Source organism: Ranitomeya imitator, chromosome 7 (assembly GCF_032444005.1).
Source record: "Ranitomeya imitator isolate aRanImi1 chromosome 7, aRanImi1.pri, whole genome shotgun sequence".
NCBI lineage: Eukaryota > Metazoa > Chordata > Amphibia > Anura > Dendrobatidae > Ranitomeya > Ranitomeya imitator.
The window spans coordinates 14,487,395-14,499,957 of NC_091288.1; the positions used below are offsets into that span (position 1 = coordinate 14,487,395).

The 12,563-nt window shown below is 49.5% G+C and overlaps 1 protein-coding gene and 1 long non-coding RNA gene across 3 annotated transcripts in view; one reads left to right on the plus strand and one right to left on the minus strand.

The window, feature by feature from the left end:
- NHEJ1 (non-homologous end joining factor 1) overlaps window positions 1–7,675 on the minus strand; it is an 81,420-nt gene extending 73,745 nt beyond the window's left edge. Inside the window, exons 1-4 of one of the 2 annotated variants that reach the window (XM_069732753.1) lie at window positions 7,623–7,675; window positions 4,681–4,884; window positions 3,372–3,581; window positions 222–360 (exon numbers count right to left, since the gene is read on the minus strand). In XM_069732753.1, the coding sequence (XP_069588854.1) occupies window positions 222–360; window positions 3,372–3,581; window positions 4,681–4,866 (535 nt within the window). In that variant the 5' untranslated portion in view covers window positions 4,867–4,884; window positions 7,623–7,675. The remainder of the gene's footprint in view (window positions 1–221; window positions 361–3,371; window positions 3,582–4,680; window positions 4,885–7,622) is intronic. The other variant, XM_069732754.1, reaches the window with a different exon arrangement.
- Window positions 1–9,869, plus strand: part of LOC138644417 (uncharacterized) — a 301,511-nt gene extending 291,642 nt beyond the window's left edge. The window contains exon 5 of the long non-coding RNA XR_011314613.1: window positions 9,086–9,869. This is a non-coding gene — a long non-coding RNA (uncharacterized lncRNA). The remainder of the gene's footprint in view (window positions 1–9,085) is intronic.
- The last annotated feature ends 2,694 nt before the right edge of the window (window positions 9,870–12,563 follow it).

The following is a 12,563-nucleotide window of genomic DNA, read 5'->3' on the forward strand; positions in this document are numbered from 1 at the left end:
TATATAATATAGGGGGTGGTAGAGGATTAGTAAGGTATGTTTGCTTTCTTCCTAAAACAGTGCCCCCCACAGATGGTATCTGGAATTGCAGCTCTGCTCCATTCATTTTAATAGAAGTGAGCTGCAGTACCAAACACAACCTGTAGGAAGGGGTGGCGCTGTTTCTAGGATTTACCAGCCATGCCTTCCTCATCCAATGCTGTAAAAGGTCAGTTCCTTACCCCGGGAGAGCACTGCTCCGCCCTCCTGATAATCCTGAATCTCTTCATCCTTCCTCCGCAGTAACGTGCACAGCTCCTGACACTGAGCGTCCAGAGCCTTAGACATGGAGATCAGAGGCTGCAGGAAGTGGCGGCACACCTGTCAATCAAACACAGGAATCTCAGAACCTTCCCTTATTACAGGCGCAGCCGAAACAAACGCCACTTCTCATCTGGGGGAGAAATATGTATCACGTGTGCGGAGAAACGCTGCAAACCCAATCATAAGTCAACTGTGCCACGAGTAAAGCCACGCAGACATGGGGAGAACATGTAATCTTTGGTGTGTTGTGATTCCAGGACCCCAGCGCTGCAAGGCTACAGTACTAACCACTGAGCCACCATGCAATGCTAATCTCTGGGCTACCGTGCTCCCCTATATACAGTATAGTCCTATAGATTGAGCCACCATGAAGTGCTACCCACTGAGCCACCATGCTTCCCTATATACAGTACAGAGCTAACCACTGAGCCACCATGCAATGCTAATCACTGGGCTACAGTGCTCCCCTATATACAGTACAGTCCTATAGATTGAGGCACCATGAAGTGCTACCCACTGAGCCACCATGCTTCCCTATATACAGTACAGAGCTAACCACTGAGCCTCACTGTGCTTCCCCTATATAAAAAGGTACAGTGCTAACCACTTGGCCACCATGCAGTGCTATCTACTGAGCCACCATTCTGCCATGTATACACTACAGTGCTAACCACTGAGCCACCATACAGTACTAACCAATGAGAAACCGTGCTGCCCTATATACAGTACAGTGCTAGCCACTGAGCAACTATGATTTCCTCTTCAGTCCTGCTGCCAATTCTGTTCACAGCGATTCCCTTTATTTGTAGATGCACATGGTATCCTGATCTGTGCCAACTACCATGCATTGTGTGGAACTACAAGTCCCAGGAAATCTCACCAGCCGACTCCCTGCTATAGACGCTGAAGAGATGAAATCTCTGAGACAGCGCTGATGACTGACAGATGCAGTCACAGTCCATGGAAATGAAGCTGGAGAAATGGCGCCATCTAGTGCTCACATAGCAAATCACAAGGGCATCAAGAGCGACTCAGCCGAGAGAATCAAATAATAAAATTACGGTACTGTCTTTATTTTTTAGATTTCTAGAACAAAAAAATTTGTAAACGGCAAGCTGTGGGATGTTTGCACCAAAATTTATTTACTTTTTAGAAAGTTACAATTGATGAACCAGCGAAAAACATCTGAAAATCGCAAACTCCGTTCACAATGATGAATACTCGAAGAAAAAAAACTACAAAGCCGTGTAAAATAGAAAAAAGCGCAAATATAACGAAATAGGTGCGAATTAAAATTAGGCGAAAAACACTGAGAGTGTTAAGAAAGACTGTCAGGTGAACGCTTTAGGCACTTGTGAACACCTCTTATACCAGAGTACATGGCCATAAAAGCATGAATTTATTTTTTGCAGCCACCACAAATTGCTAACCACTGAGCCCCAGAGCTGCCCTATATACAGTACAGGGCTAACCACTGAGCCACCATACAGTACTAACCACTGAGCCCGAGAGCTGCCCTATATACAGTACAGTGCTAACCACTGAGCCACCATAGTGCTAACCACTGAGCCCCAGAGCTGCCCTATATACAGTACAGGGCTAACCACTGAGCCACCATACAGTAGTAACCACTGAGCGCCAGAGCTGCCCTATATACAGTACAAGGCTAACCACTGAGCCACCATACAGTAGTAACCACTGAGCCCCAGAGCTGCCCTATATACAGTACAAGGCTAACCACTGAGCCACCATACAGTACTAACCACTGAGCCCCAGAGCTGCCCTATATACAGTACAAGGCTAACCACTGAGCCACCATACAGTAGTAACCACTGAGCCCCAGAGCTGCCCTATATACAGTACAGGGCTAACCACTGAGCCACCATACAGTACTAACCACTAAGCCCCAGAGCTGCCCTATATACAGTACAGGGCTAACCACTGAGCCACCATACAGTAGTAACCACTGAGCCCGAGAGTTGCCCTATATACAGTACAGTGCTAACCACTGAGCCACCATACAGTACTAACCACTGAGCCCCAGAGCTGCCCTATATACAGTACAGGGCTAACCACTGAGCCACCATACAGTACTAACCACTGAGCCCGAGAGTTGCCCTATATACAGTACAGTGCTAACCACTGAGCCACCATACAGTACTAACCACTGAGCCCCAGAGCTGCCCTATATACAGTACAGGGCTAACCACTGAGCCACCATACAGTAGTAACCACTGAGCCCCAGAGCTGCCCTATATACAGTACAGGGCTAACCACTGAGCCACCATACAGTACTAACCACTAAGCCCCAGAGCTGCCCTATATACAGTACAGGGCTAACCACTGAGCCACCATACAGTAGTAACCACTGAGCCCGAGAGTTGCCCTATATACAGTACAGTGCTAACCACTGAGCCACCATACAGTACTAACCACTGAGCCCCAGAGCTGCCCTATATACAGTACAGGGCTAACCACTGAGCCACCATACAGTACTAACCACTGAGCCCGAGAGTTGCCCTATATACAGTGCAGTGCTAACCACTGAGCCACCATACAGTACTAACCACTGAGCCCCAGAGATGCCCTATGTACAGTACAGGGCCAACCACTGAGCCACCATACAGTACTAACCATTGAGCCCAAGAGTTGCCCTACATACAGTACAGTGCTAACCACTGAGCCACCATAGTGCTAACCACTGAGCCCCAGAGCTCCCCTATATACAGTACAGTGCTAACCACTGATACACTTGTGCTGCCCTATATGCAGTATAATGCTAGCCACTGAGCCATTATGTCCTGTATACAATACAGTGCTAACCACTGAGCCAACATGAAATGCTAACCACTGAGCTCCACCATGTTCCCCTTTATACAGTACAGTGCTAAGCATTGAGCCACCATTCGGTGCTAGCCACTGAGCCACCATGCGAAGTAGCAGCTAGCAGAATACTGAATGCAGCTCTGAATGTGACAGGAGAAGACGATCCTATCATACAAGATTTTCAGGACGACTCATCATTATTTTATATGTTTACATCTCTGTCAGTCACATTCTCATCTCACCGTGCGGATATCGGCCTCTCTACAATGGAAGTCCCAATAAAACGGGAGCCCGGAGAGCCGGCTCTTCACATGGAGCAGGAGGCGATCGGGGGCGCGGGAACAAGATAGTGAGTGTGGGGTCTTCTCTATAGAATCCAATAGTGGACGGATGAAGTGAGACAGATGGCTGAGAAACGAAGAGATGGGAGCGGTCAGACGCTTGTTCAGCTCCTGCACAGAAAGAATGAAAGAAATCACACAACGCATATACATCATGTGCACACAGTGACTGCACCAGCAGAATAGCGAGTGCAGCTCTGGGGTATAATGCAGGATGTAACTCAGGATCAGTAATGTAATGTATGTACACAGTGACTGCACTAGCAGAATAGTGAGTGCTGCTCTGGGGTATAATACAGGTGGTAACTCAGGATCAGTAATGTAATGTATGTACACAGTGACTGCACCACCAGAATAGTGAGTGCAGCTCTGGGGTATAATACAGGATGTAACTCAGGATCAGTAATGTATGTACACAGTGACTGCACCAGCAGAATAGTGAGTGCAGCTCTGGGGTATAATACAGGATGTAACTCAGGATCAGTAATATAATGTATGTACACAGTGACTGCACCAGCAGAATAGTGAGTGCAGCTCTGGAGTATAATACAGGAGGTAACTCAGGAACAGTAATGTAATGGATGGACACAGTGACTGCACCAGCAGAATAGTGAGTGCAGCTGTGGGGTATAATACAGGATGTAACTCAGGATCAGTAATGTTATGTGTACACAGTGACTGCACCAGCAGAATAGTGAGTGCAGCTCTGGAGTAATAATACAGGATGTAACTCAGGATCAGTAATGTAATGTATGTACACAGTGACTGCACCAGCAGAATAGTGAGTGCAGCTCTGGGGTATAATACAGGATGTAACTCAGGATCAGTAATGTAATGTATGTACACAGTGACTGCACCAGCAGAATAGTGAGTGCAGCTCTGGGGTATAATACAGGATGTAACTCAGGATCAGTAATGTAATGTATGTACACAGTGACTGCACCAGCAGAATAGTGAGTGCAGCTCTGGAGTATAATACAGGATGTAACTCAGGATCAGTAATGTAATGTATGTACACAGTGACTGCACCAGCAGAATAGTGAGTGCAGCTCTGGCGTATAATACAGGATATTACTCAGGATCAATAATGTATGTACACAGTGACTGCACCAGCAGAATAATGAGTGCAGCTCTGGAGTATAATACTGGAGGTAAGTCAGGATCAGTTATATAATGTACCAGCTAGAAAAAGGTAACCATTATTGCTCACCTTTGATCTCTCTTGTATAACATCTGCTGCCGCCTCCTCACACCAGACGCTGCTGAGGTCGGACAGGAGGAAACAATATGAGGAATCTGTAAAACTAACTTTAGCAAAGAATCTGCAGTCACCGATGTGCAGGATCTGCCAGGGAAGCTTTAGGAGGAGAACGTCCATGTCCTGTGACAGAGCCATGGTGGTCGCACACTCGTCCTGTCGGGAGAAATTATTAGATAAAATTAAGCTCCTATAAAAATGGATTTCACGTGAGCTGATAACATCAAGCAATAGCTGTCACTCAGTGTAAATGTCTGTACACCGTTCTATGAACCGATATATGGTCAGTGGGTCAATACGCACAGTGAGTCGCTGTGGCCTCAATGGGTCGCTCGGAGGTCACAGTGGATCCCTCTGCGGTCACAGTGGGTCGCTCGGAGGTCACAGTGGATCCATCTGCGGTCACAGTGGATCCCTCTGCGGTCACAGTCAGTCGCTCTACGGTCACAGTGGATCCCTCTGCGGTCACAGTGGATCCCTCTGCGGTCACAGTGTCGCTCTGCGGTCACAGTGGATCCTTCTGCGGTCACAGTGGATCCTTCTGCGGTCACAGTGTTGCTCTGCGGTCACAGTGGGTCGCTCTGCGGTCACAGTGGGTCCCTCTGCGGTAACAGTGGGTCGCTCTGCGGTCACAGTTTGTCGCTCTGCGGTCACAGTGGGTCCATCAGCGGTCACAGTGGGTCCCTCTGCAGTCACAGTGTGTCGCTCTGCGGTCACAGTGGATCCCTCTGCGGTCACAGTTGGTCTATCAGCGGTCACAGTGGGTCCCTCTGCGGTCACAGTGTGTCGCTCTGCGGTCACAGTGGATCCCTCTGCGGTCACAGTTGGTCTATCAGCGGTCACAGTGGGTCCCTCTGCGGTCACAGTGGATCCCTCTGCGGTCACAGTTGGTCTATGAGCGGTCACAGTGGGTCCCTCTGCGGTCACAGTGGGTCCCTCTGCGGTCACAGTGGGTCTATCAGCGGTCACACTGGGTCCCTCTGCGGTCACAGTGGGTCCCTCTGCGGTCACAGTGGGTCCCTCTGCGGTCACAGTGGGTCTATCAGCGGTCACACTGGGTCTATCAGCGGTCACAGTGGGTCCCTCTGCGGTCACAGTGGGTCCCTCTGCGGTCACAGTGGGTCGCTCTGCGGTCACAGTTTGTCGCTCTGCGGTCACAGTGGGTCCATCAGCGGTCACAGTGTGTCGCTCTGCGGTCACAGTGGATCCCTCTGCGGTCACAGTTGGTCTATCAGCGGTCACAGTGGGTCCCTCTGCGGTCACAGTGTGTCGCTCTGCGGTCACAGTGGATCCCTCTGCGGTCACAGTTGGTCTATCAGCGGTCACAGTTGGTCTATCAGCGGTCACAGTTGGTCTATCAGCGGTCACAGTGGGTCCCTCTGCGGTCACAGTGGGTCCATCAGCGGTCACAGTGGGTCCCTCCGCAGAGCGACACACTGTGACCGCAGAGCGACACACTGTGACCGCAGTCACAGTGGATCCCTCTGCGGTCACAGTTGGTCTATCAGCGGTCACAGTGGGTCCCTCTGCGGTCACAGTGGATCCCTCTGCGGTCACAGTTGGTCTATCAGCGGTCACAGTGGGTCCCTCTGCGGTCACAGTGGGTCCCTCTGCGGTCACAGTGGGTCCCTCTGCGGTCACAGTGGGTCCCTCTGCGGTCACAGTGGGTCCCTCTGCGGTCACAGTGGGTCCCTCTGCGGTCACAGTGGGTCCCTCTGCGGTCACAGTGGGTCCCTCTGCGGTCACAGTGGGTCCCTCTGCGGTCACAGTGGGTCCCTCTGCGGTCACAGTGGGTCCCTCTGCGGTCACAGTGGGTCCCTCTGCGGTCACAGTGGGTCCCTCTGCGGTCACAGTGGGTCTATCAGCGGTCACACTGGGTCCCTCTGCGGTCACAGTGGGTCCCTCTGCGGTCACAGTGGGTCCCTCTGCGGTCACAGTGGGTCCCTCTGCGGTCACAGTGGGTCCCTCTGCGGTCACAGTGGGTCTATCAGCGGTCACACTGGGTCCCTCTGCGGTCACAGTGGGTCCCTCTGCGGTCACAGTGGGTCCCTCTGCGGTCACAGTGGGTCCCTCTGCGGTCACAGTGGGTCCCTCTGCGGTCACAGTGGGTCCCTCTGCGGTCACAGTGGGTCCCTCTGCGGTCACAGTGGGTCCCTCTGCGGTCACAGTGGGTCCCTCTGCGGTCACAGTGGGTCCCTCTGCGGTCACAGTGGGTCCCTCTGCGGTCACAGTGGGTCCCTCTGCGGTCACAGTGGGTCCCTCTGCGGTCACAGTGGGTCCCTCTGCGGTCACAGTGGGTCTCTCTGCGGTCACAGTGGGTCTATCAGCGGTCACACTGGGTCCCTCTGCGGTCACAGTGGGTCCCTCTGCGGTCACAGTGGGTCCCTCTGCGGTCACAGTGGGTCTATCAGCGGTCACACTGGGTCCCTCTGCGGTCACAGTGGGTCCCTCTGCGGTCACAGTGGGTCCCTCTGCGGTCACAGTGGGTCCCTCTGCGGTCACAGTGGGTCCCTCTGCGGTCACAGTGGGTCGCTCTGCGGTCACAGTGGGTCTCTCTGCGGTCACAGTGGGTCTATCAGCGGTCACACTGGGTCCCTCTGCGGTCACAGTGGGTCCCTCTGCGGTCACAGTGGGTCCCTCTGCGGTCACAGTGGGTCCCTCTGCGGTCACAGTGGGTCCCTCTGCGGTCACAGTGGGTCCCTCTGCGGTCACAGTGGGTCACTCTGCGGTTACAGTGGGTCCCTCTGCGATCACAGTGGGTCACTCTGCGGTTACAGTGGGTCGCTCTGGGGTTACAGTGGGTCGGTCTGCGATCACGGTGGATCACTCTGGGGTTACATTACTTCCCGCACTGACACCCTCCTAAATCCAGAACCACTTTCCCATCTTCCTACCTGCTGCTGCCAACCAGTCCGTGTCTTCCAACCTTCCCCCCGGAAACAGAGCAGACAACAGATGTTCCCGGGAAGGAGAGTGACGCCATAATAGTGCCATCTAGTGGTTGTTCTGTGCAGTGCAGTCCCTGCTTCTGAAGCTTTTTACTTTCACATCATCTCTTTGATCATGATACATTTACCCTGACCCTGATGTCACTGATGTGTGATATAATTGCCTTTTAATTTTCCTCATTATTAATTCTAAGGAATGATCAATTATGCCTACATATCTAAAATGATTTCTGTATAGAACATCCATTATTTAAGCTTTTAAAAGGAAAAAAAAAATTACTTGACACTTTCATTCCTGGAATAATAATAATATAATAATAATTTTTATTTATATAGCGCCAACATATTCCGCAGCGCTTTACAAATTATAGAGGGGACTTGCACAGACAATAGACATTACAGCATAACAGGAATACAGTTCAAAACAGATACCAGGAGGAATGAGGGCCGTGCTGCTCGCAAGCTACAAACTATGAGGAAGAAGGGAGACACGAGAGGTGGATGGTAACAATTGCTATAGTTATTCGGACCGGCCATAGTGTAAGGCTCGGGTGTTCATGTAAAGCTGCATGAACCAGTTACCTGCCTAAGTATGTAGCAGTACAGACACAGAGGGCTATTAACTGCATAAAGTGAATGAGAACAATTTTTTTTTTTTTTTTTTTTTATTATAAATAGGCCACACAGGGATCCTTACATTAATGCATTGAGGCGTTAGGCCAGTCTGAACAAATGAGTTTTTAGGGTACGCTTAAAACTGTGGGGATTGGGGATTAATCGCATTAACCTAGGTAGTGCATTCCAAAGAATCGGCGCAGCACGTGTAAAGTCTTGGAGACGGGAGTGGGAGGTTCTGATTATTGAGGATGCTAACCTGAGGTCATCAGCGGAGCGGAGGGCACGGGAAGGGTGGTAGACTGATACCAGGGAGGAGATGTAGGGTGGTGCTGAGCCATGGAGTGCTTTGTGGATGAGGGTAGTAGTTTTGTACTGGATTCTGGAGTGGATGGGTAACCAGTGTAATGGAAAGAAAACATCATATATCATAGACACTCAGGTTACTGCTCCTCTCCCCGCACCCATTCCCCAATATCAGCACAGTCCTCTCCTGAAATACTCTGTGCTGCTCTCACTAAATTACATAATTCCAGAGATTATGAGATTATTTTCATGTAATGCTCCTGTCTGTCACTAGTTGGCGCAGCAGATCACATGACCGTATCAATGGAAATGTCTCACTGTTCTGTTATTTTTCATTAATCAGATTTATCAACATAAACTGAATGTATTGTTTGATAAATCCCTCAGACCTGATGAGGCTGTTGTATTTACCTTAAAATTCCATTACATAATAGCTGTATATATCTTTTAAAAATATATACTTAATCTTAATTTTGCCTATTTTACAGCTCCTGACTGTCCCTCCTTCCTGCTGCTGCTGAGGTCTCCCACTGCTCAGTACAAGCTGCAGCTGACAGCCAGGCTGGGTAGGTGGATACTGAATACATAGGACTCTCTCGCTCTCCACCCGGACTCATAAAATGCTCATTTTAATATCAAGATTATACAGTGGGTACGGAAAGTATTCAGACCCCTTTTCACTCTTTGTTTCATTGCAGCCATTTGGTAAAACAAAAAAAAAGTTCATTTTTCTCATTAATGTTCACTCTGCACCCCATCTTGACTGAAAAAAAAGAAACCTAGAAATTTTTGCAAATTTATTTAAAAAAAACCTGAAATATCACGTGGTCATCAGTCTTCAGCCCCTTTGCTCAGTATTGAGTTGAAGCCCCTTTTGAGCTCGTACAGCCAGGAGTCTTCTTGGGAAGGATGCCACAAGTTTTTCCCCCCTGGATTTGGGGACCCTCGGCCATTCTTCCTTGCAGATCCTCTCCAGTTCCGTCAGGATGGATGTACAGCTGTGGTGTTCTCCTGATGAAGGAGTCTGAGAACTCCGAAGCGCGTTGAATAAAGCCACATCCTATATGACGTACATCTGGACTTTCACGTATTCAGCGGTGCAGAGTGATTCCACGTCCACCCATTTTTTGTCCTTTTCTGTTGGGTCCACGCCATGCCTTTCCAATGTCCTATCGGAGAATTAGGACTTTATGGAGGATCCATCATCACACCGGGCCGCTCTGAATGGATGGCTACTGGCCACTCTCCTAGATCTGAACTAAAAATGCTAATAAATTGGTGTCGAGGGGAGGCTCATCGTGAGGGGGCTGAAAAGTGATTCTTTTCAGGTGTTGCACCCCGCCGTGCAGGTCAGAGAGCATCAGGTGTTGCGCGCCGCCATGTAGGTCAGGGGGCATCAGGTGCTGCGCACCGCCATGCAGGTCAGGGAGCATCAGGTGTTGCACCCCGCCGTGCAGGTCAAGGGGCATCAGGTGCTGCGTGCCGCCGTGCAGGTCAGAGAGCATCAGGTGTTGCGCGCCGCCATGTAGGTCAGGGGGCATCAGGTGCTGCGCACCGCCATGCAGGTCAGGGAGCATCAGGTGTTGCACCCCGCCGTGCAGGTCAAGGGGCATCAGGTGCTGCGTGCCGCCGTGCAGGTCAGAGAGCATCAGGTGCTGCGTGCCGCCATGTAGGTCAGAGAGCATCAGGTGCTGCCCACTGCCGTGCAGGTCAGAGAGCATCAGGTGCTGCGTGCCGCCATGTAGGTCAGAGAGCATCAGGTGCTGCGTGCCGCCATGTAGGTCAGAGAGCATCAGGTGCTGCGTGCCGCCATGTAGGTCAGAGAGCATCAGGTGTTGCGCGCCGCCGTGCAGGTCAGAGAGCATCAGGTGCTGCCCACTGCCGTGCAGGTCAGAGAGCATCAGGTGCTGCCCACTGCCGTGCAGGTCAGAGAGCATCAGGTGCTGCCCACTGCCGTGCAGGTCAGAGAGCATCAGGTGCTGCACACCACAGTGCAGGTCAGGGGGCATCATGTGCTGCGCACCCCCAGCAGTGTAGATTATTGGTGGGTAATATTGCTCTGCAGTTAGGTGCGCACCATCACACTAAATTGATGTTCATTTATGCTATTCTTTGTATTTGTGCGCTGCAATAACTGTGAAGCGTCTCAGTGTGATGTGACTAAATGGTGACATCAGAGTATAAAGGAGAAACAGCGCAGGTCAAGTACAGGGCGTCACTGAGCGGCGATAATGAAGTCAGTGGGAGTCAGGGTTATGTGCTGTATCCTTTAGATTTTTATACACTAGTAAAAAGAGTCAAAGGGGAGCACAAGGTCAGAGTCAGAAGCGCCCCAATAACATTGTAGAAAGCCTCCGGAAGAGGTCAGACGCACACATAGTAAAACAGTCTGTGTATTAGCTAGCTAGCAAGTGGGGGAGAGTAGAACTTTCACAATACAAAACACCGGCTTACTGACTAACACAGAGGAGCAGGCGAAATAATCCAGAGAGAACTGACGCTGATGTGTTTTTCCAGTGAACACCGGCCCATCTCCATAAAAGAAGCTCAATTCGATGGCTCTGCACCATGGAGGGGCGCATGGAGGACTTCTGTGAGTGGGCAGCCACAAAATGGCAAATATTAACAGCCCACAAGGCACGAAGAGACGTCACACCAGAGGAGTTGGTTATTTATTTTACAAAGGTAGCAATAAATACATAGCAAATATCAGCAAGGAATCCCCGGTCCATGTAACGGGAGCCGTACATATAGATAAAAAAACAAAACAGCCCCATAGTTCATGAAAGAACAGAAGAGAAGAAAAGTCAATGATTGACACAAAACCTTCTCTGTTGTGGATATCATCTATAAGCAAATATATCTATATATGATATGTCTACTACTGAGTTACATCGTGTATTATACTCCAGAGCTGCACTCACTATTCTGCTGGTGCAATCACTGTGTACATACATTACATTACTTATCCTGAGTTACATTCTGTATTATACTCCAGAGCTGCACTCACTATTCTGCTGGAGCAGTGTTTGTGTACATACATTACATTACTGATCCTGAGTTACATCCTGTATTATACCCCAGAGCTGCACTCACTATTCTGCTGGTGCAGTCACTGTGTACATACATTACATTACTGATCCTGAGTTACATCCTGTATTATACTCCAGAGCTGCACTCACTATTCTGCTGGTGCAGTCACTGTGTACATACATTACATTACTGATCCTGAGTTACATCCTGTATTATACTCCAGAGCTGCACTCTCTATTCTGCTGGTGCAGTCACTGTGTACATACATTACATTACTGATCCTGAGTTACCTCCTGTATTATACCCCAGAGCTGCACTCACTATTCTGCTGGTGCAGTCACTGTGTACATACATTACATTACTGATCCTGAGTTACATCCTGTATTATACTCCAGAGCTGCACTCACTATTCTGCTGGTGCAGTCACTGTGTACATACATTACATTACTGATCCTGAGTTACATCCTGTATTATACTCCAGAGCTGCACTCTCTATTCTGCTGGTGCAGTCACTGTGTACATACATTACATTACTGATCCTGAGTTACATCCTGTATTATACCCCAGAGCTGCACTCACTATTCTGCTGGTGCAGTCACTGTGTACATACATTACATTACTGATCCTGAGTTACATCCTGTATTATACCCCAGAGCTGCACTCACTATTCTGCTGGTGCAGTCACTGTGTACATACATTACATTACTGATCCTGAGTTACCTCCTGTATTATACTCCAGAGCTGCACTCACTATTCTGCTGGTGCAGTCACTGTGTACATACATTACATTACTGATCCTTAGTTACATCCTGTATTATACTGCAGAGCTGCACTCACTATTCTGCTGGTGCAGTCACTGTGTACATACATTACATTACTGATCCTGAGTTACATCCTGTATTATTCTCCAGAGCTGCACTCACTATTCTGCTG